Raw genomic sequence first — 22,087 nt, 5'->3', positions numbered from 1 at the left:
ATTCAATGTTCAACGATAGTTTTGAAGAACACAATGCCTCAGTTAAGCACGGGACAACGAACATTTATGTAAAAACATTTTATGATACTGGTTCGACGAGCAGTTCAAGGCATCCTTCGACGCTGTCAAACTTGCATAGACAGAAACGGAGGACATGTTGAAGGCATAGGACTCTAAATTCGTTATTTATGTACAGGGATTTATGTAAATTTTGCTGCATAACAGTTTATCGATTTAATTAAATTTGCATTTTCTTTTGTCTGGAGGTCTTAGCAACAATTTTTAAAAGGCGATAACTCGGCCAGTTTTAGTCGTGTCGATATAAGGACGGTATAATCGCAAACTAAATAAGCTAATCTAGATCTATGTTGCCCTATAAAAATTATATCGTTTACTTTAGTATTTTATACACCAGCCTGTCAAAGTTGGAGTCGAATTTTTTTTACACACACTGTAGAATATACATGGCTTGATAGAAAACACGGATGATGGACCACAGACTACGGACTACGGACTGCGGAACAAGGGTGAATATTGTTAGCCAATCAGTGTGTTTGTTTATATTTTTCGTGCTTGACCAATGAGACTGCGCGAAATTCAAAATATATAAACAAAAGGGGTGGGAAAATAACACCATGTTCTAAGCCCTGCGTGCCATTCGATATTAAACTTTTCATTTCAAAACTAACAAATTGTGACAAAGCGTGACTTTTTCTTCAATTTCCTCGTGGGGATTTTTTAAATTCGATCCACAACGCGAAATGTTTATGTTCGAATAACCGTGTGTCAACTCGCGTAAAATAGCAGACAGCCTAGTAGCCTGTCTTTAAAACGCATATGAAATACTTTGTCAGACTCTATAAATTTTGTACTTTAAACGTATTTCCTTCGAGTACACTGACTACAGTGTAGTTAAGACCCTATTCTGTGGTACAGAGTAATACCTTTCTGCAGTTCTTTCCTGCAGTTCACAACTTGCATCAAGTCTGCAGTTCACAACTTGCATCAAGTCTGTTAACAACTAGCAACAGACTGGATATTATCAAGCCGGAGCAAGCGATGCGAACGCATCCTGATATCGGCTTGATGATCGCAACTTGCATCAAGTCTGCAGCAGGCCTGCAGCAACTTCCGCGTTTCTGGCTGTGTATAATTCCAGCTGCATGTTGGCTATATTATTCTCTGTAAATGTTCAATTATTCAATCGATGCCAGGTTTTACACAGTCATTTGTAGCGAAGGAAAATCGTATGTCGTTTTTGCTGGTTAATTTTTAAAAAAGGTAATGCACTGTTGATCAACGAGACGAAACAGGAAGGTTTAGCCGGTTTATCTAAAGATTCATCAAGAGTTCAAAGGTTAATAAGTATAAATTATATCGAAAGGGCTCTGTTTAGATTACTATAAGATTCTTTAGACGTTTTCATTACGTTTTAGATATACTACTTCAATTTCAATTTAACGGACATATATGCATGATGTTTCTTGTTCATGCTCATTGGGAAATAATATAATTATACTAGAAATTCATGCATGCAACCCCTCGCCATTTCAAGCAAAGAAAATACTATCAAAGAAACTTAGTTTTCTGCATATTTTATTATGCATTAGTTGACCTAGATGTTAAATCATAAAAATTTAAAAGCATTTAAAATTTTCCGTACGTGTACGTGCGTATAAAAATTACGCGGAAGTGGAAAGTATAGCCTTTAAAATGAACAAGTTAAAATTTCATCGAAATCCTCAAGTATTAATTCGCACAGGCGCCGCAAGTTAAAATGAGCTAACCACTTCTAAAGATCATCTGATTAGCCGGAAAATATTATTTCACTGAACATTCAAGACGTTAAAATTAGTTCAAATTAAATCCCCTACTCAAACATCGAATGTTGTTTTTCAAAATACATTTTCGCGGCGATGCATTCGACTCTAAAAGCTCTGAAGTGATTTTTTATCGAAACTCCGAATTTGACTTTCATGAACTCTTTGTTGAAATTAAAGCAATGATGTAAAGAGACTAAAGTCTTTAATAGTCGGTTATGTCTTTGCAAAACGACATGCCATGTTCATACCTATACGAAAAAATGCATCCTTACAGCAAACCCGAAATAAACAAATTAGACACCTACTACATCAAAGATTATAAACTATGAGTTTGTTTTACATGTGCTACAATTTAATATTCAACTTCTACAAGTGACAGGCTAGCTAATAAACCAGTTTTACATAAATTGTAAAATAATTGACACATCGTTAGACATGACTGCCAGTAAAATTAGGAGCAAATTGTGTGATGGTTGGATAGACATATAAAAGAAAAATAGGAAAGGAAATTCAGAATGCACTAAGTGGAAGCACAGGCCTGATGCTGTGATGCAGCGTTCTCACTTTTAAGGAAATTTCCTTAAACTAAGGAAATTTTGATCTTATTTCACCTTTTTAAGGAATTGTTTGAGGAATTTTATTTTTTAATGAATTTCTAAGGAATTCTGAATTTTATCGAAATTATTTACTTTCGTTACAAAAGTCATAAAACTGAACAAAACATGGCAAAAATTAAAAATTGTTACTCCATTCTTACAATGTTTTTTTAACTCTTCTCAACTTCTGTGATCAGTTCGTGAACTTGATTTATATATTGTTTATAACAACGATAATAATAAAACAGCTTTTTACACTAACTAATATAAAACCAAAACAATTTTCCCGCCTTTTTAGTAAACTACACCACTGAACTACACTAGGTCCCAGTCTTCATATCTGGGAACCCGGAGATTTAAGGAAATTTTACTCAATCTGAGGAATTTTTGTCCTTAGTCTAAGGATTTCTAAACAATAGGATGTGAGAGCCCTGCTGTGATGAACAATATTCGCGATGTCGAAGGTTTGTATTTGTATAGATACTTTTTATTGTTATTTTGTGTTGCTATTCATCTTTTCAAGTCAGTATTTGATACAATATTTACGTTTAATACAAACCTAATGTATATTTATGCCATAATCAACGAAAATATTCATCTCGGTGTGTTGTATAGCTTTAGCAGTCACCGTACGAGTATTATATACTATGAATACGTGGTTTGTCATTTTCATGTTTTATTTGTTTGCAATCGTATAAAACTGTTAATTTAGTAGCATTTTTATTTCCGTAGATTGAAAAGGATTTATTCGCACGTCATTCTATAGCAAATGAACCTTTCTTTTTACTAGTGTCGATTTTAGGGCAGCCTCTAGACCTAATATTCTCTGCGGTTGTTGCGGAACGTTTAAATTCCGTGAGAAATTTGAAACACAGCAAGAGCGAATGAAATCTCCGTTTCGTGGTTTCGTCATTGATTCGTCATTTGAAGCCGGTGTTGAGAGGTCTGTGTCTAGTTGCGTGTTTATTGCGTGTTCGTGGTACGCGCGAGAACATCTTGTTATTTTGGAATATATAAGTCAAACTTCACAAAGTCAAAGATTCATTTAGGTTCAACTGCACAAATGAAACCAAACGATGTTGAAATATTACAAAGATCTATATGCTATACAATCGAACATTTACGCAAATATTTATATAGGGTAAAAATGAAAAGTTATTAATGTTTTAACACGCAATTAAAGGTATGTACCGTATGATATGGGGTCTCAAATGCTTTTATTTTCTGCATGCAGTTACAAAAAAACTTTTTTCAACAGCACCTACCTTTATAATGGTAAAATGATTTGCATTACAGTACAAAGTGGCACAGTGTCAGTGCTGAAATTAATTGTTTATTATATGCAAAGATTTACCATAACATCAGTCTTGTCTCCTATATATATCTCCCACTCCCATCACAATATAATTTTTTAAGTTATTAAGTCTTTCCTTCACATAAAAGACAAGTACTTTTGTAACATCTAATGGTTTTCTTTATAATAACACATTCTGTGTATGTATGGCAGTGTGCCAAATCATTTAATAGTTGAATAAATCCTACTCAAAATAAATAAGCCCCCAGCCTCTCATCCCCATTAGGTGGAATGCACCAACAAGAAGGAACAGGAGTACTGTCTGCATCACAATAACAGGATTTCTGTTATTGTGATGAGTCTCAGGCTAAGGTATGTGGCCATGTAATCCCTCTTCTCTCCAGAGGAGTAAATGCAGGGGGCATTAGAGTTATTTTTATTAGTCATTATTTCTGGCATTAAGCAAAAAATTGCCAATATGACTATGCTGGTGTACATTAATTTATCATGGTTACTTGTCTGTAATTAGTATAACAAGAGAAGTCTTGTTCAATGAAAATTGCATATATATATATATATATATATATATATATATATATATATATATATATATATATGTATATGTATATATATATATATATATATATATATATATATATATATATATATATATATATATAGATATATATATATTTACTAATTCTTTCAATCTCAAAATAAAGCCGTCGCTACACGGCGTTTCACGCTAAGCTAAAAAAGCAAAGCGATCATCAGGCGACGATTATGAGTCGCCTGATGATCGCTTTGCTTTTTTAGCTTAGCGTGAAACACCTTGTAGCGACGGCTTTATTTTGAGATTAAAGAATTAGTAAATATTATTTATGCTCTGCTTTTTTTTGGTATTGAGCACTCTTCTTGTCTATTACAAACAAACTAAATTTTGAATATAAATATGTATTTGTGTAATATAAATATATTTTTGAATATAATTATAAATTTTTGCCCTATAAATCACTGCGTAAGTTCATTTAAATAGCAAATGGATCTTTCTAATATAATCCTAAAATTTCCATTCATTAAGATGTTCTCGCGCGTACCACGAACACAATAAACACGCATCTATAGACCCAGATATTTCACAGTAATGTTCATTTTATTACTTTTAAGTCTATATCTATAAACATAAAACGTTGGTGGCCTTTCCGGAAATTTCGTTGCATTGTTATTGTCTAGCAAACCGGAAGTTGCTTCGATTGTAGCCTACTGAATAAGCCTCGTATTTTTACTCCGGCGTGAGCGACAGAAAATTCGCCTGGTTTTGTTTTTTTGTGAGTAGCCGCTGCGCATGCGCGGCTAACCACTATGTCAGAGTCGAAAGTGTCCGCGTAGCATGGAGGGATCTTCGACACTCGTCGGTAATCACTCGGACAGATTGGCGCTGAAGGAAACACTCGAAACATTTCCGACGTTTAGTCAGATTTTATTCGAAGGGCTGCTTTGAGTTTTGGCAAATTTCTGTATAAAAGTCAAGGTAAAATCAACGTTGCATTATTTGTGTCAATATTTGTCATTTCAATCGCTCATTTGTCCACTGCCGAGCAATTTTGATCACAACCGGATTATACGAGTGTACAAATCTTTAATACTGCGTGGCTTGTTTGCAAGTTTCATTGACAATATCTTATCACTGTGGTAATCAGTCCTACAATCAGTCAACATTGAATGCCATCATTCATCATTGATATAAACGTGTATTGCTTCAGTAGTAGTTACCAGGAAGGTATGTCCTAGGACCTAGATTTTCCTCCACATTATTTGAAAGCATGCAATGAATTTGAATGGCACATTATTTGAATGGCACATAAACATTGTGATAGTATGTAATTTGAACATACCATAAGCACAATTCACTGTTCTTTTGACTCTTATACAATTGCTTCTTGAGATATGGCAAGCAAAAACCTTGCCATTGTGCAGGTATTGAAGTTATACCTTGCCATTGTGCAGGTATTGAAATTGAAACCAGCCATTGTGCAGGTATAAATAAAACGGCAGCCATTCTGCTGATATATTCAAACAAAATATTAAGTTTAAGGCTACAAATATGTGCGTCATTATTGAAGTTCATCGCTCCAGGATTGGTTCACACCACAATTTTCTAGACCGTTGAAAGAGTTTCTGCCGTCTGAAAGGCAAGCTTTGGTATCAAATACTATTAATGTTTTATATATTAATGTATTTTGCTTGTCATATCTTAAGAACCAATTGATTAAGAAACGAAAGAACAGTGAATAGTGCTTATGGTGTATTCAAATTATATACCATCACAATGTTTATGTGCTATTATTGCTGAGACTTTCAAATGATGTATCGGTAGAGGAAAATCTAGGTCCTAGGACATACCTTCCTGGTAACTACTACTCAGCAATGCACATTTATATCAATGATGAATGATGGTGTTCAATGTTGACTGATTGTTGTACTGATTAACACAGTGATAAGATATTGTCAATAAAACTTGCAAACATGCAAGCCTCGCAGTCTTATTGGACTTAGGAACTAGTGCTATTATCTCCATGCTGATAAGTTATCTGTAATCAACATTGCAAACCACCTGTACCTTTCTTCTGGATCTATGAAATCACACTATCATCTTAGTTATAATGGTGATAACAGATTGTTATTGTCAATAAACTTTGGCAAACAAGCCTTATAATCTCTGTATTGTTTATGTTCCGAAGCTTTATATTGAAGACTGGCACGTGCACGGCACGCCGGAGTTAACGCCAGAACAGACGTCGTGTTCGAGTTATAAATAAAATTGTATTGTGTTCCATAGCTCAATTTCATGCGAGCAATGCGATTGGTTCCAGGGATTTTTATTCAACGTTTCAAATTTCTAGCGTATATACTGCTAATTTGCCAAATAAGTATCCAGTTGTCGTGAACAAGTCCTTTTCACCTACGAGATATAGTCCAGATGTAATTTTTTTTCTCGGTTAAAATCGGTCATTGTTGACTGCACACATATAAAAACATTCCATCACATCACTCACCTTGACATGTTCTCGACAAACTACTGAATGAAAACCACACATTATGTGCGCATGTCGCGTGAAATGCTGTTAATAAGAAAGAAAAATCGGCGAAAGACAATGTAAACCTGTAACCGCTAAAGATGGCCATAACATACTTCTAAAACATGGTATTTTTACCCTATAAATCATTGCGTAAGTTCGATTGAGAAGCAAACAGATCCAATATAATCCATATTCATTAAACGGTAGAAGCAAAATTAAAATTTGCGTATTCATAAGTTGGCTACCAGTATATTTGAAACATATTTAAGTGGGTGAACATTTTGGTGTTGCATTGAATTACGTTTCTATGTTGTTAGTTGCTCAACGCTCCATTGTTCTCCGGAAAAACTGTCGACATTAAATTTATTTATGTTGACGCGCAGGATTTAATATATTCCGCACCGTATAAGTTAAAGCAAAACAAATTATGCGGACATAATTTTATTCATAATTTTCATGTACAAAAGTCAAAATGTTTTCCAGACACAGCATGTATATAATAAACTTTAAACAACTGTCCATGCACGGCTCTTTTAAAAACCATCGATGACAATTCTATGTTTTTGCAGGGAACAGTTTTCACAAAATTAAAGCTGGCAAAATCGCACATGATCGATCAACTTCCTTTCTTTTCCAGGTCGCAAAGCATCGATCGCCGAGCAGAAAATCCATCACCGTGCACTTGAATATGTTTTTTTTTTAACCTCATGCCAACGAAGAAAGAATAAGCTTTGAATAATGCATGCTTTCGGCTTTTGACTATTGTTTATTTTACTTTAAAAGAATCTAAGCATGGATTTAACTAGAATAATAAGTGAATGTCAGACAATTGCCGAATTGTCGACTCTGCTGGAAAGCTCGTCATTTAATGAATTTGAACGGCAATTTTTTCTCAAAAGGGAATACGAGATAGAGAGCCGTTTAGAAAAATGGAAAAAAGAAAATCAACAATTTGGTTTATGGGCAAACATTACGAATTCCTGGACACCAGAACAGAGACAGCAGCTTTTGTCTGATTGGAATAATGATAGGGGCTTATCGCATAATGAGGTTGGAGATTTATAGTAATAATTATATACAATTTCTCCCTGTCTGACAAATCCTAGTCGATTCTAGCTCTACAACTTTTTATACACGATCTGTGCTATGTCGACACGATATATGATATACTTCCAGTGATTTATGACTGCAAACATATCGATAAACAACACTGCATGATACAGATACGAATGAGCGATTAAAGAGAAAATATGCGTATTCAATAAGCCCCGTTTACACTACAGTCAATTTATTGGCACGGCGAGCACAGATGAAATGGGCACGGGTACCCATTTTAGCCGTGCCGTGCCATTAAATCGAATGTGGTGTAAACGGGGGTATAAGCTATATACCAGGGCGCTGCCTATACCAAGTGTTTTAGACGGGTAGATGTCTATTCTGTTTACTCCGTATATGCTGAGATGCATGCAGTTTATTTGCATGTATAAATTATGATTTTGCAAATACGTACATAACCGATTACAAAAAGCTATCACATGCAGGGCCGTAACTAGAACGATAATTGGGGGGGGGGGTGTTTATGTGTTTATTCATATATTCAGTTCTGCCCGACGGATTTCCATTGTGAGCTATTATTGCACTTACTTACACCCCCCCCCCCCCAATTATCGTTCTACAGGGTGTCCCAAAAAAACCGAAAACTATTGAAATCACTCATTGTTAAAATTTGAATGCCGTGTTCACGAATTTCAGCCCGTGGGGATTTAATGCAAGTTATAAAATGCTAAATGCTTTGTGTTGCTAGAGAAAGGGGACATGTCGAAGGTTATGGTCCTTTAGATGCACATTTAAATATTGTTATCCATATTTGTAAATTCTAAATATTGTTAATAAATATCATTTTTGCGAACAAGCAAATTTTACTGCATCATATGCATGCGTAAAAATGAGTATGGTAAACATTTATACACCTGTGTGTCCCAACAGAGTGCTTAGGCATTCAAACTCTAACAATTGCATTGTTATGGGTGATTTCAGTAGTTTTCTTTTTTTTGGGGGACACCCTGTAGTTACGGCCCTGATCACATGCACCACTTGAAAAGGGTTAAAGTCTAGTGCAAAGTGCATGCAAATATTTTCCGCATACAAAAATTCGAAGCATAACATTTTGATGTCTATTCCTTAAAGCTTTAGTTCTGTTTTCATGTTTTCAAGGTTAAATTTCTAGCTATAACTTATAAGCTGTATATAAGAGTCCATTAATATTTGCTTGCCTAATGCAGATGAAAAACGGGCAATGTTTACTTTACTTTTAAGACTATACATATATTCGTTTTCGAATGATAAAAATATTAGCTGTCGTCTGTCGGCTCATTGGAGTCATTCATCACCATAATGTAAGCTACTACACCTACTTGGCTTAAAATGACGAGGGTTGCTGCATGCATGTATTTCTAGCAGTATAATTTCTCGTGCAGTAACGGATAATTACGCGCCAAAGCATGAGTTTCTTTAAAAGTGTGAATTTTGCAGTTTATATTTAAAAAATCACTCGTGCACGCATCGGTAGTTGCACTGGAAACTATACTATTTTGTGTATAAATTAATAGTTTTTTTAACTAAATATTCCAGCTAGAAATAAGGAAGTCAATTGAACATCGCCAAAAAATTGAAGAGTTAGAGGCACTGGAGTCAGGAAAATTAGAAAAGGTAGAAGTGTAATGTTATTATTATGCTAAGTATGTTAGTACATGAATTAGTTTCCAGGCTTATTTGGGGTAATCAATTTAATTTAATTTAATCAAATTAAATAAATCATATTAATCCAATAAAATTAATTTATTCCTCGATTTTTCTTACAGAGAAAGTTTATTTTGCTTTTGCATTTTCGAATTGACTCGCGCTCTGGGTAATTTATAATTTATAAGAATAGAATAAAATTTTATTACCTGCGAGAAATATGAACTCCGTATTCAATCACAAATATTTCAATCTTCTTACAAGGTTATGGTTTCCCACGGAATTTAATTGTCAAAGATCGTAGAGAAAATGATTGGCATTTTACTCTACTCTCATGTAATTTAGAACAAATGATATTAAAAATTCATCCATAGTTGTTTTAAACAATAAAGGTTTAACTTGCAATTGTCGCGCTTTTAAATCTTTCAAAGAAGCAACCTAGAAGAAAGCAATGCTCGAACAATGCTAAAACAAAAGCTAACAGTGCCTATTATGCTAATGGTCAGTAATGAGAGACATGCGCCTGCTTTGTACAGCGGATTCTCTGTGAAAATTGGCATGCTAATAATCCACGAGCCGGCGCCGTGCGAGGGTACTAATTTTCGCCCGGAGATTAGGAATTACACCCGGGACCCGGGAGAACATAGCGGAATCCAAAGTTGCCAAAATGTCATGGACGTTCAATGGTCATGGTAGTTGTGCGCATGCGCGAAATTTGAATGAAGAAAGAACGGTCGTCTACGACTTGCTGATTGGCTAAGACAAAAAGAGAGCATGCATGATAGCGTCAGCATTTTAACCGTCATTTTTCAAATATTTTTAAATAAAATATGGAGTCAATTTAAAGATCATCACAGAACAGAAACAGTTGGTGAAATAGGAACGACTCGTAGTTTATAATCTTTGAAGTGGTAGGTGACTATATTTTGCTTATTCAGTGTTTGCTGTAAGAATGCATTGTTTTTTTGACAAGTACGAGCTTAGTATGTCGTTTTACAAGGAGCTAACCGACCGTTTTAGGCTTTACATCATCGCTTAAACTTTAAAGTGCCTATGTCATGTTTGGGAAAATAGACTTTTTAGATAGTTTAGACGATTTTAAGAACTTTTGCAATATATTTGATAAGTCGAAAATTTCATCTTCATCGACTTTGAGGGCCTCAAAGTTGGTGATTTTGACTAAAACCGTGACCTTAAAAGGACTAGGGCGAGAACGCTTGTGAGACGGGTTGTGACGTCATTTCGGGAAGTCGCATTTTTGTAAAGCCGTAAAACACTGTATTTTATATCTTGCGCGAGCGAAGATAAACTTTGAATTGTACTTTTTCAATTTTACTGAGGCGTTTCGTTTAATTTGTGGATGCGACAATGTCGTGAAGCTTTACTTATCTGATCAGCGGCGAGGTGAATCAGAAAATAACGCCAATTAAGCCATTCATTGGCATTTCTACGATCGAACAATCTTGAAGTTGACTCTTCTCTGTCTGAGTCAGAGACTCTGAGGCTCTGACTCACTCAGTGCTCTGACTGCAGATGAAAGTGTCCATACCCGAATGATATTTAGAAAATGTGTTGCCAACTATTACAAAGAAAGTCGGAACATGAAGATAAATTGCAAATACTTAATATTCAGTCGGAGGCTGGTTCGAAAGATGTGTAGCAGGAAAGATGGTGAGTAGAATTGTTTTTGTAATATACGCCATAATATTAACGTTTGCTATTTGAATCGGATGTTTATTTTACGGTAATGGTGAAGTACAAAAATTTATAAGAGTAGACCAGCGTTTTTCAAAGTAAAACGACAAACTAAGCATTTGGGGCATACACATGAATTCTCATGTAATTATGGTGTGCTGAACAGTGCTCTACTAGAAGGTACCTATAAATTTTATCACCATGCAAGCCATGCAGTTAGCCGATTCGAAAGTCAAAGAGACAAGAGCTGTTGAAAAAGTGTTTATATAGCATTCCTTGGTACCATTAATATGTGTATAAGAAATATCTTCAATGATCTCAACTAGTTCATAATGCATTCTATCATTTTACTTTGTAGCTATCTAGACTTGTACATATTGCATATTGACAATCGATGGAACTTGTTCAATTATGGCCACTTGGAGAAAAGAAGAATGTCATGACCGCCATGCTATATGCAGTAAATTTAATGAAAAGGACTTTCACAGAGATGACCATCTTTAAGGATTTATTTTATACTTCTTTTCATTTACATATTCTATGGTTATATGTCAACTCAGTCAGAACTCAGAAGAGGTTGCTTATTTAGGAATTTGACTCATTGCTGCCTTTTATAATATTTAAGCTTTGTTGTAACACTTTTGCAAATTTCATTATGAATTAAAATTTGAATAGCTTGTAAAACAAATTGTGTGTGTAGCTTGCAACAAAATGTTGTCTATATTGCAGTGAACTAGTTTTTTTTTGCATTAAAACACAATATCATGCATATATCCAAGAAATATATAATTTTGAAATAATAAATGTAGCTATAAACAAGGCACTTCAATGAAATTTTGAGGGTAGTTTCAAAGATTTATTCAAAAAGTATGCTCATTTAGGAGGGTTATAATACCTTTATTTTGACCATTTGACATAGCAATACATAATTACTGTTTGATAGGTTTATGTTTTAAAGATTTTGTGTGTTGTTAAACCACCAATAAAATATTAACATATATACATTATTCAATAACTGATTATTTTTTCCTGCAAAGACAGTTCAGAACATTCCAATGACCTTTTATGGGTTTGTCACAAGTCTGCAACATGGTTTTGCTTGTTTTTAATGTGGATGTGTGGATCGAGTTTCCCAAGTTGAAGGCGTTGAATCAAATTAATAGGTCTCAATCTGTTCTTGTGATTTGGTCATACTTCCAGAATCTGTTAGTGTACAAACATATACATATCAAATTACTATTTCTTGGAGAAATAAAAAATATACAGGGTGTATCAAAAAAAAGTAGACAATTTTGAAATGTTTAGAAAACTATAAATTTATCAAAATATCTCATAGATTTGTGCTAGTATGGGTACTTTGGCATCTTCAGGTTATTCTAACACTAAAAACAAACAGAAAAATTAACCTCGAAAAATGGAAGAGCGGTTTGTGGAAGCATCATTTTGAATGGCTTGTGCAAACATGAATGAGAGGTTTAAAATTCAATTTGAATTCAAGGGCTGAACGTTTGGGTATTTCTTTACAAAGAATCGAAATCTCAAAAATTTTGATGAAATTAAGTCAGCCGCGCAACTGCGTAAACGTGGGCTTTTTTCCGTTTAACTCGCAGCTTGAGTAACTTTTTTCACAACACCATTGTTAGTTTAATCACCCGAGCAATCACTCATGCATGAAATCATTCGTGCATGAAAAAAGTTACTCAAGCTGCGAGTTAAACGGAAAAAAGCCCACGTTTACGCAGTTGCGCGACTGACTTAATTTTCATCAAAATTTCTGAAATTTTGATTCTTTGTAAACAATTACCCAAACGTTCAGCCCTTGAATTCAAATTGGATTTTAAACTTCTCATTCATGTTTGCACACGCCATTTAAAATGATGCTTCCACAAACCGCTCTTCCATTTTTCGAGGTTAATTTTTCTGTTTGTTTTTAGTGTTAGAATGACCTGAAGATGGTAAAGTACCCATACTAGCATAAATCTATTGATAAATTTATAGTTTTCTTAACATTTCAAAATTGTCTACTTTTTTTTTATACACCCTGTATATATTGAAAGTACTTGGTTTAATAAACAGTGTGATACATTTCTCATGTTCTCTATTGTTGCATTACGCACGATATCGATGAATCAAAACAAGTGAACAGAGCATTGATGAAACTTTGCGACGGTGATATCTTGCAGACAATGTCCTGCTAGTTTTGTTATAATAATTTGACGGGCGCACAGATATACTTATTGTGTCTTACTTCAAGCAATAAGCCACAAGTCCCACGACGGATAATCTGTTTTACATCAAAACTTTCGTTGATACCAATATAACTGCTCACGATCTCTTCTTCCTTAATTAAGATGTTCTGATCGAACTCCTCAAAGGTCAAACGCCTCTTATTTACCACGTTACCGTAAAATGTGAAACCGAGCTTTCCTTCGTCTTTTGCCTCGGGCGGTGTACCATATAAAATTCTATGTACGGTAGCGCAATTCTTTCGCGTAAATCGGCGGTGTTGGAACTACAAAGCTGTGTTACATCCTTGCACCATTATTAATAAATGTCGAACACATAAAGGCCTAACTTTACACAAAATCTTTGCTTATCCGCGATATAATAATTTAACACTCTTTATTTTTTATAATATAGCTTATTGTTATTTTCGCAACTTCCCGATTTGACGTCACACATGACATTAGTTACCAGTTTTTTCAGGGTCACGGAAAATCATAAAAAATGTCAAAATCACCAACTTTGAGGCCCTCAAAGTCGATGAAGATGAGATTTTCGACTTATCAAATATATTGCAAAAGTTCTTGAAATCGTCTAAACTATCTAAGAAGTCTATTTCCCCAAACATGACATAGGCACTTTAAAAAGAGTTCTCAAAAGTGTACTTCAGAGTTTTGATAAAACAAATATCACTTTGCAGCTTATATAGTCGCTAAAATCATTGAATTAAATAAATAATCGAAAAACAACATTCGACGTTTAGTGCTTGTATGGTTATTATAATTATTTGTGCTGTTTTGATGTTTTGAAGGTTTAGCTATAGAAAAGTTTAACACTGACTTAAACTGCAACGTAATGAAGCAGGCAATCAGGTGATTTCTGTTCACCTTTACGACTGTCTTTGTTTTCGAAACATTTGCACGAGTTATTTCATAATAGCGTAGAAAGTTAGGTCTGGGTAGCGCACGAATTATTTTGCTTCGTTTAAAATGGCGAGGGGTTGCTGCATGCATGTATTTCTAGTTATAGGCCATACTATTAGCAAAATGCAATAAGAACAGAGATATAAAATCCTTAATTGATCGTCACTCGCCCTATAATTATAACCCATACATTTGAATAGCTTGGTTGCTAAGCAGCCTAAGCTTCTTATGGATACCGAAGTGGCGTAAAATGCTTCAAGCCCAACGTGCACGTTTCTGGGCTGAGGCCTTAAGTCATGAACACATTTGGTTTAGGTTTATTAATATATCAGTTTGACTCGGTAAACGTCTTCTATTGAAACGCATAATGAAACTAGTTATTGTGAGCCGGACCCCAGCTACAGAAGCTTAATTGCATGGAGAGAGGAGTGTATATTCATATATTCGTCTTATGCCCGACGGATTTCTTTTGTACGCTGTTGTTCCTCGATATGTAAACATCAATGTATGAATATACCGCATACCCCCTCCCGGATTAATGAAATATTAAAAGTTAGAAAGATTTATATTTTCTTGGGAAATGGTGTATCACTGGATTCATTAACAAGTCTCAGTCTGTAGTTGCATTCGAGAAATGACAGTAAATGCCACAGCGTTGACTAAGATCGCCAAAATTTGGATCATTTTAAAAACACATCCCATATACTTTATTATCGTTCGTCGGCCGTATTTTTTTAGCCAATCGCAGGTATGCGCAGTTCAAATATCCCATATTTCTGGCCATGCTAACTACAATCATTGACAAATTTCGCTGTAACATTCAACAAAAATGCTTGTAATTTACATGAAATAACTTTACCGACAGTACTGTCGATCAAATAACCCCTCTTCCCCCAAATCAATGTTGAATTGTTATGTTAAAGCCTTAGCGCATGTTGCCCGCGATATATTCTAGCATTTTCATCCAGGCAACATTGACTTAGGGGGTAAGGGGGGTATGGATAAATTTTGTGGCGTAACGCGCGGCTCGTCACAACATTTTTGTCAATGATTGTAGACTGAGTATCTTTAGCGACATGTTAAGCCTGAAATCTACCAGACCTTGACTCACCATACCAGCTCTTATTAAAACTGCTACTTATACAGGCAGCAGGTTTATCTATGAAATTATGCAATTTAAAAATTGTTGTTTGGAAATTTCCGTAGGGTTTGGGACCAATAAAGAGGTTTTCTGCGCGAAAATCCTTTACTCTTGGATCTGGCTCTTCGGGGACGTTTGTCTATGTCGGGATTTTGCAAGACGGCAGTGAAGTAGCTATAAAGCGAATGTTGATACAAGCCTGTGAAGACACAGCTGAAAATGAAAGAAAAATCCTCTCACTCATTAACACAAAGAAATCACCATTTATAGTGAGCTATCGCCATTTTCTAATGGACAATACATTTATGTACCTCATTCTTGATCTCTGTGAAAAGACACTGGATAAGTACGTTTGTTCTCTTTCCACTGATCATTTGCAAAGGCATGGGCGAAAAATGATCAAAGATATCTTTGCTGGACTTGCATTTCTTCACGGAGAAGGAATATTGCATAGAGATCTAAAACCAAAAAATGTCTTGGTTGACGTTGGAGGTTGTATGAAATTAGCAGATTTTGGAATAAGCCGCGTACTTAATCAAGAAGAAACTACGTTTCATACTGATGCGAAAGGAACATCAGGCTGGATGCCTGCTGAAGTAATTAAGCATTTAAATGAGCAATTAAAATATCCAAGCAAAGGTCGGTATAAAAGAAAATCTGATGTGCAGGTGGCTGGTATGCTTTCATTCTTCATATTAAGCAAAGGCGAGCATCCATTTGGTGCAACTGTCTACGAACAAATGGGAAATATTGTGAACGGTAATCCCGTTAATTTACGCATGCTTGCTGAAGGTGATGCTCGACGCTTTGTGTCATGGTTGATCCAACACAACCTTGATGCCAGACCAAATGCTGATGACGCTTTGAAGCACGACTTTCTTGACGATGAAGAATTTATATAACTATGATCATATGATTATTACATTTTCCCAGATATAATTGAATAAAACTTTGAATAAAGATGGAATAATTGGCGAAGACAGTTCATCATAAGTTAAATAATCAATCTGCATTAATAACTGCGGTCATTTGGGGATAACTTTCGTTGGCATATGAGAACGACACGCGTACTGTAAGGGTATCAATCAGCACCTTTTGCAAGATTAAATCCCTCCCTATGGCTATGCTCATTTAGCTTTATCAAATTAAAAACGTTGCAAAAAAATCCTCCCGCAGGAATCGAACCTGTACGCCTCTGCATGGATTTCAGGGTAGTACTGTTCCCACCGCACTAAGCTGCGAATAAAGTTTCTTGAAATTGAAAATGTTGTTCGGGTAATGTGGGCAGTTTTAGGGATATCATTTCACAGGTTTTTGGGTTTTTGCACTCCTTTCGTGATATTACCATATCTAAAGTACCATATCCAAAGTCATTAACAGCCTTCCTGAAGAAGTGTTTGTAAACGATTGCAATCATACAGGACTACATATTTAGGCGCTTTTCTTTGATCGGCCAAAATCGTCAAACCACGGTTATAATATTGAGTTGAAACAGAGTATTTCGTTGAAATAATTGGGGTGCATGAAACTGCATTTGCCGTGCTAGGCAGATGTAAATAAAATAACAATATACTTGAATGCATCGTTTTTGAAACACCGTATTACTGTAATACAAGAAATCTGTCAATAATCATACAGACACGCGAGTTCCACTCCTATACGTCGCCATATCAAGTTTTAAAGTGCCTATATCACTCGTGGGATCTTCATGCATTTGAAAAGAACGTAAAAAGTTAGTTCATATATTAGAAAACGTTTTTTGATTTAGTGCAATAATTTTGAAAATACTAGCCTTTAAACTACCTGCCGTTCCTGAGTCCCAGGGTCCTGTAAACAATGGGCAGTTTCAAATTGAATAGCCGTGTTTAAACCCAGGAGGTTGGGACTCAGGAACCGCAGGTAGTTTAGAGGCTTGTATCTTCGAAATTATTGCACTAAATCAAAAAACTTTTTTAATATAATAACTAACTTTTTACGTTCTTTTCAAATGCATAAAAATCCCACGAGTGATATAGGCACTTTAAGAGCCCATGCGTGGAAGTCTGGTTCGGTACCTAAGCAGCACTCATGATCCGGCATGTTTTAGTTTCTCGCTTTAATTTATTCATTTGTCTACCCTTGCATGAGATCGGTCACGCTACAATCAACGATGAATTTAATCCACTGCGCGCAATGAAATATTCGTCAGCTTTAGGGGTCGCGCAGTGCTCCCAGTATGCATTATTTTCCTGAAACTTTGACAGTTTATTAAAAAGCTTTCCTACTTTTAAACAGCTAAATAATATCTCAATTTCAGCTTCACATTTTCGCGCGCAAGCCCTCCCAATATCAGTGGAAAGGAACCACCCCGCGGCAACATAATTTGTTAATGAAAAACCAAACTTGGCCTAAGTATACCAGATAAGTTTTAACTCTCTCTAGGAACACAAGATTTTGCCAAATTCTGCACAAAATATCCTGAAAAACAGAAATTTTACATTTGGGAAATATTTTTATACACCCTGTATAGAGTTCACTGTTCACAACATAATGCGTTTTATTAAGATTAATAACATTATGTTTGACTTGCTACGTGTCACCGGCTGTAGTACGTTTGCATAATGAAAGCACAGCGCAGAGTATGAAACATGGGTTTTTCCTGCAGCACATATGTACAGTACCAAAGATAAAAACACGCTACCTTTGGAATGTTTAACTTTAACACCAATTCATCGTATTTGCTTTTAAGCGCTATATACTTGTTCCCAGTCTTCCGTTTTTCTTTTAGTAAATACGCACAACCGACACAACCAACACAACCGTCTGTCCCAGTCGAAACGTTGTTTGTCTAAAGCAAGAAGCCAAACACAAAAATGTAGACACAATGGGATCACTGTCAATGGGTGTTTGGTGCCCGCAAACGTTACACCGAAACATTTATTTATTTAAACTTTATACGGACTTTGTTCGGAGAGGCGTTTTTTGCCAGTTGTTTTCCAATATTTTCAATTGCGTGTTCAAATGGGACTTTGTGTCAAGGTTCATGCGGCTCTTCGCCTTGGGCGGTCAGACTTACAGACGACGCTTCTTTTACAACCTTTGCAATGTGATAAATATTTGCATATAAAGCGGCATAATTATAATCGTATGTATGTATTCAAATAGCTGACATAAGAAAATTGCACTGTGTTTAAGAAACAGCAACCATAAAAATGATTATTCACGACTAACAATTAACGATACGTACGAACTTATCATTCTCCTAGCTCTTGCAGACGAAGGTTTGACTTCCGTTGTTACTTCGTGACACTTAGGGGCTGCCATGCACAACGCCATTTTCATCGGTGGCTAACCGCTATACCTCACCAGAGAAACCAGAAAACATTTGTGTGAAATCTTTCTTGTAAAATTTGGAGTCACATACAATTTTCCCTCTTCAACAGCACGAAATCAATCCTCTGCTTTCGTCTTTTTTTTTGGTTCTGGCCTTTCGTCACCAGGAAACGGTATAAAATGAAGAAAAATTCCTTTTCCGGATTAGAGGTATTAGAGCAACCCCCAACAATCCATCTATTGGGCATATTTATATTTCCGTGCATTTTTTGCGCCGCCATCTTTCTTCTTTTTGTAATATGAATGAGTCAAACCAGTTGCTATTGTGACGTCACATCAATGATTTTGTACCAATCCCTTTTGCGCGGCTTTTTTTGTGTTTTAAGTGGCAATAACTGCTAAAGTAAAGACGAAATTGCAATTCAGTTTTCGAAAAGCGTATAAAATTATACTGCTAACAAAGATTCAAAAATGTGAAATTCATGTGCCAAAACACTCTAGCATCAACATACATAACGCAACTTACCAAACAGTTTAGTGACCCCTCGGCATCTAGGGGTGTTTTCGTTGATTTTTTCGATTTAACAAAATCCTGTCCTGGAGTTCGCTTTGACTACACAAGTGGTTAAGCAAATTAATTGCACATTTGCTGGCTCTTTTGGTTGAGCTTTCATATTCATTAAATTAACCTCATTCTGCCACTATAATATATAAAATACAATATTATAAAGAATATTACAACATGCTGATACTGAAGACTAAATGAACAATACTGGTTTCTACTTATCACTTCTGATTCAACAGTGATCAATTAAGATCAGTCAACGTAGAAAGCCTGAGAATTGATACCCGCTATGCAAATCTAAGGTTATTAATAATTAATATTCATTTCTTTAGAAATTCATTCTTTTTTCCTTTCAATGACCACCAAAATATTAGCATAGCAGGAATGGATCGTCAGGCTGGCTATGCTACTGTGTATTATAATGATACTTTGCTTGTTTTGTTAAAGGCAAAAAAGTTATTGAAACTGTAGTTGCTGTACACTCAATTTAACTTACCATTGCTGCGTTTTCAGTCTCCTTTTTAGCTGTAGTTGGACTTATTAATGACTTCTTAGGCAATTTGTCATCCTATTATATATATTTATCAAAACATCAATGATTTATAAAGCAAATACAGGTCTTGCCTGAAATTTGAAATTATAGAAAATGCATGTGCATGGCATGTATAAATGTTGCGGTAATATTCATATATTGCATGCATGGATACCTGTAAAACTAAAGTGGTTTTTACAGCAGTTAACTTTTTTACTGCATCTTTCAAATTATCAATTGCCTTGGAGATTTTCTTCACATCGTTTTCCAGTCAATCCAAGCGCTCATTTGTTGCTTTATCATTCGATTTTAACTGATATTCACTCTAAAATTGTCGAAAAAAAGAATTCTTTGAATATTTTAAAACATTGATGAAAATGTGGGATATCATATATATGCGAGTTAAACTTCAGTAAAGCTACCTTCGTTAGCATCTCGGACAGACGGTTTAATTTTTCGTATTCTTTGCTCAGGGCATCATCGTCGAAGTCGAAATCCAAATGCGACTTTGGATTTTTTGTCCTTATCTTCACCTCAGAAATCGCTCGCTTCGGAGTCGGAGTCTTGATAAGGATGAACATCTTGTGGACTGAGGCTTCGCTTTCTCTCAGTTTTGTTTCCAGATGGGTCTATCAAGTCATGTAAAAAAACGTGAAAACGTGGGCATCTCTCGGAAACATACAGCAGTTTTTGAAATGAACGAAGAATTTGTGAATGCCTATATTACACCTGTTATTAACATTAACTGTTCATAGTTGCAAGCACGAGCATGTTTGTAAATATTTCAAGAGTTTACAATAATTTGTCCCGTATGTGAAGTATGTGTTCTTTGTGGACTCATAATCATGGTAAAGTCTTGGCGAAATTATTGTGGAATCTTGGAAAAATCACTGTAAAACCTAGCTGGGCAAATTACATTGACAAAATCACAACGAAATCTTACGAAAATCACTGTGAAATCTTGCACGATCTGAAATAAATCTTGGCGAGTTATTAGTAACATCTTGACATGATCTCGGTAAAATCTTGGCAACATCTCAGTAAAATCTTGGCAAGATCACAGTACAATCTTGACAAGGTCACAGCGAAATCTTGCGAAGATCACAAAGAAATCGTGGCAAGATCTCAGTAAAATCTTTGCAAGTTATCAGTAAAATCTTGACATGATCTCAGTAAAATCTTGGCAAGATCACAGTACAATCTTGACAAAATCATAGCAGAATCTTGGCAAGTTGCAGTTGATCGTCCCATGAATCTTGTAAAATCATGGTAATAAAATATTGGCTACATAAAAGTGAAATCTTGGCAAGATCAAGTTGAAATCGTGGTACGATAATGGTAAAATCTTGGCAGGATCATGATAAAATCTTGGCAAGATCATGATAAAATCTTGGCAAAATCATGATAACATGATTAACATCTTGACAAGATCATGATAAAATTTTAGCAGGACCATTGCAAAAATCATTTTAGTCAACACCAATCTGCGGGAAAGCAATAGCTTAATAACATGAGAAAACTGATGCTCATTTTGAACAAATTTCATGTTAATGTAATAAGCAAACATTGAACTTAGTATCTTGGCAAGATCTTAGCAAGATCTTGGCAAGTAGATTTAAGAATTTTCAAGATCTTCAAGCATGGCAAGATCCTAAATACCTTGCCAAGATCCTGTCATTTGCAAGATCTTAGCAGGATCTTGAAAAGATTTTCAACCTGGGATCAGCCTTTTCATTACAGCAAAGTGATGCTATTTATGGGTGAGGCGAGTACATATGTGTATGTTGAAGCGATAACACTGAGCGTTAACAGTTAATCTATTATTAAAGCCTTTCGTCTCTTTCGCAAGAGCGCGTGGAGAGTTGCCACTTTTACAACCTTGCTTGTTTTAAATACAATTTTTCAATCGGTATTCCCATTGAATGTTGTACTTAAATACTATCCTTACCCGAATTTCGGGAAACAAATCTATATCCCATGAGGTACCCTGAGGTACATTCATTATCCTGTTACATACACAGGCCAGACACAGGCTAAGACAGGTGAGGTAACAACCTCAGACCGCCAACACGCCGGTACCGGAACTCCGAATGCAAGAATCTTTGTTTCAGAGCTTGTTCTAATTCCAAGAACTTGTAACAATTTCCTGTGAATTCAGCGATAG

The 22,087-nt window shown here is 35.4% G+C and overlaps 2 protein-coding genes across 4 annotated transcripts; one reads left to right on the top strand and one right to left on the bottom strand.

Moving 5' to 3' along the window:
- The first annotated feature begins 5,094 nt into the window (after positions 1 to 5,094).
- LOC114540667 (serine/threonine-protein kinase/endoribonuclease IRE1-like) lies at positions 5,095 to 16,788 on the top strand. Of its 2 annotated transcripts, none has more exons than XM_028560796.1 (4): positions 5,095 to 5,244; positions 7,431 to 7,843; positions 9,425 to 9,502; positions 15,580 to 16,788. In XM_028560796.1, the coding sequence occupies exons 2-4, from the start codon at positions 7,586 to 7,588 to the stop codon at positions 16,414 to 16,416; spliced, it is 1,173 nt and encodes a 390-aa protein (XP_028416597.1). In that variant the 5' UTR covers positions 5,095 to 5,244; positions 7,431 to 7,585; the 3' UTR covers positions 16,417 to 16,788. The 2 variants fall into 2 exon arrangements, with proteins under 2 accessions (XP_028416597.1, XP_028416603.1); XM_028560802.1 differs by lacking the exon at positions 15,580 to 16,788 and adding an exon at positions 9,655 to 9,936.
- LOC114540685 lies at positions 15,636 to 21,949 on the bottom strand. 2 transcript variants are annotated; one of them, XR_003689096.1, is made up of 8 exons: positions 20,346 to 21,318; positions 20,099 to 20,248; positions 19,888 to 19,959; positions 19,353 to 19,527; positions 18,741 to 19,224; positions 18,195 to 18,341; positions 15,826 to 15,972; positions 15,636 to 15,727 (listed from the first exon to the last, which is right to left on the bottom strand). XR_003689096.1 is itself a non-coding variant. In XM_028560811.1 (4 exons), the coding sequence occupies exons 1-4, from the start codon at positions 21,923 to 21,925 to the stop codon at positions 19,408 to 19,410; spliced, it is 453 nt and encodes a 150-aa protein (XP_028416612.1). In that variant the 5' UTR covers positions 21,926 to 21,949; the 3' UTR covers positions 19,254 to 19,407. The 2 variants fall into 2 exon arrangements, 1 of the variants encoding a protein (XP_028416612.1); XM_028560811.1 differs by lacking the exons at positions 15,636 to 15,727; positions 15,826 to 15,972; positions 18,195 to 18,341; positions 18,741 to 19,224; positions 20,099 to 20,248 and adding an exon at positions 21,872 to 21,949 and having other exon boundaries at positions 19,254 to 19,527; positions 20,346 to 20,552.
- Between the last annotated feature and the right edge of the window lie 138 nt (positions 21,950 to 22,087).

The sequence above is a fragment of the Dendronephthya gigantea genome, unplaced genomic scaffold (assembly GCF_004324835.1).
Source record: "Dendronephthya gigantea isolate DGI-Jeju-01 unplaced genomic scaffold, DenGig_1.0 000003F, whole genome shotgun sequence".
In the NCBI taxonomy this organism is placed as follows: domain Eukaryota; kingdom Metazoa; phylum Cnidaria; class Anthozoa; order Malacalcyonacea; family Nephtheidae; genus Dendronephthya; species Dendronephthya gigantea.
Note: the sequence above shows the minus strand (reverse complement) of the source record. Positions and strands in the feature narration are given on the sequence as shown.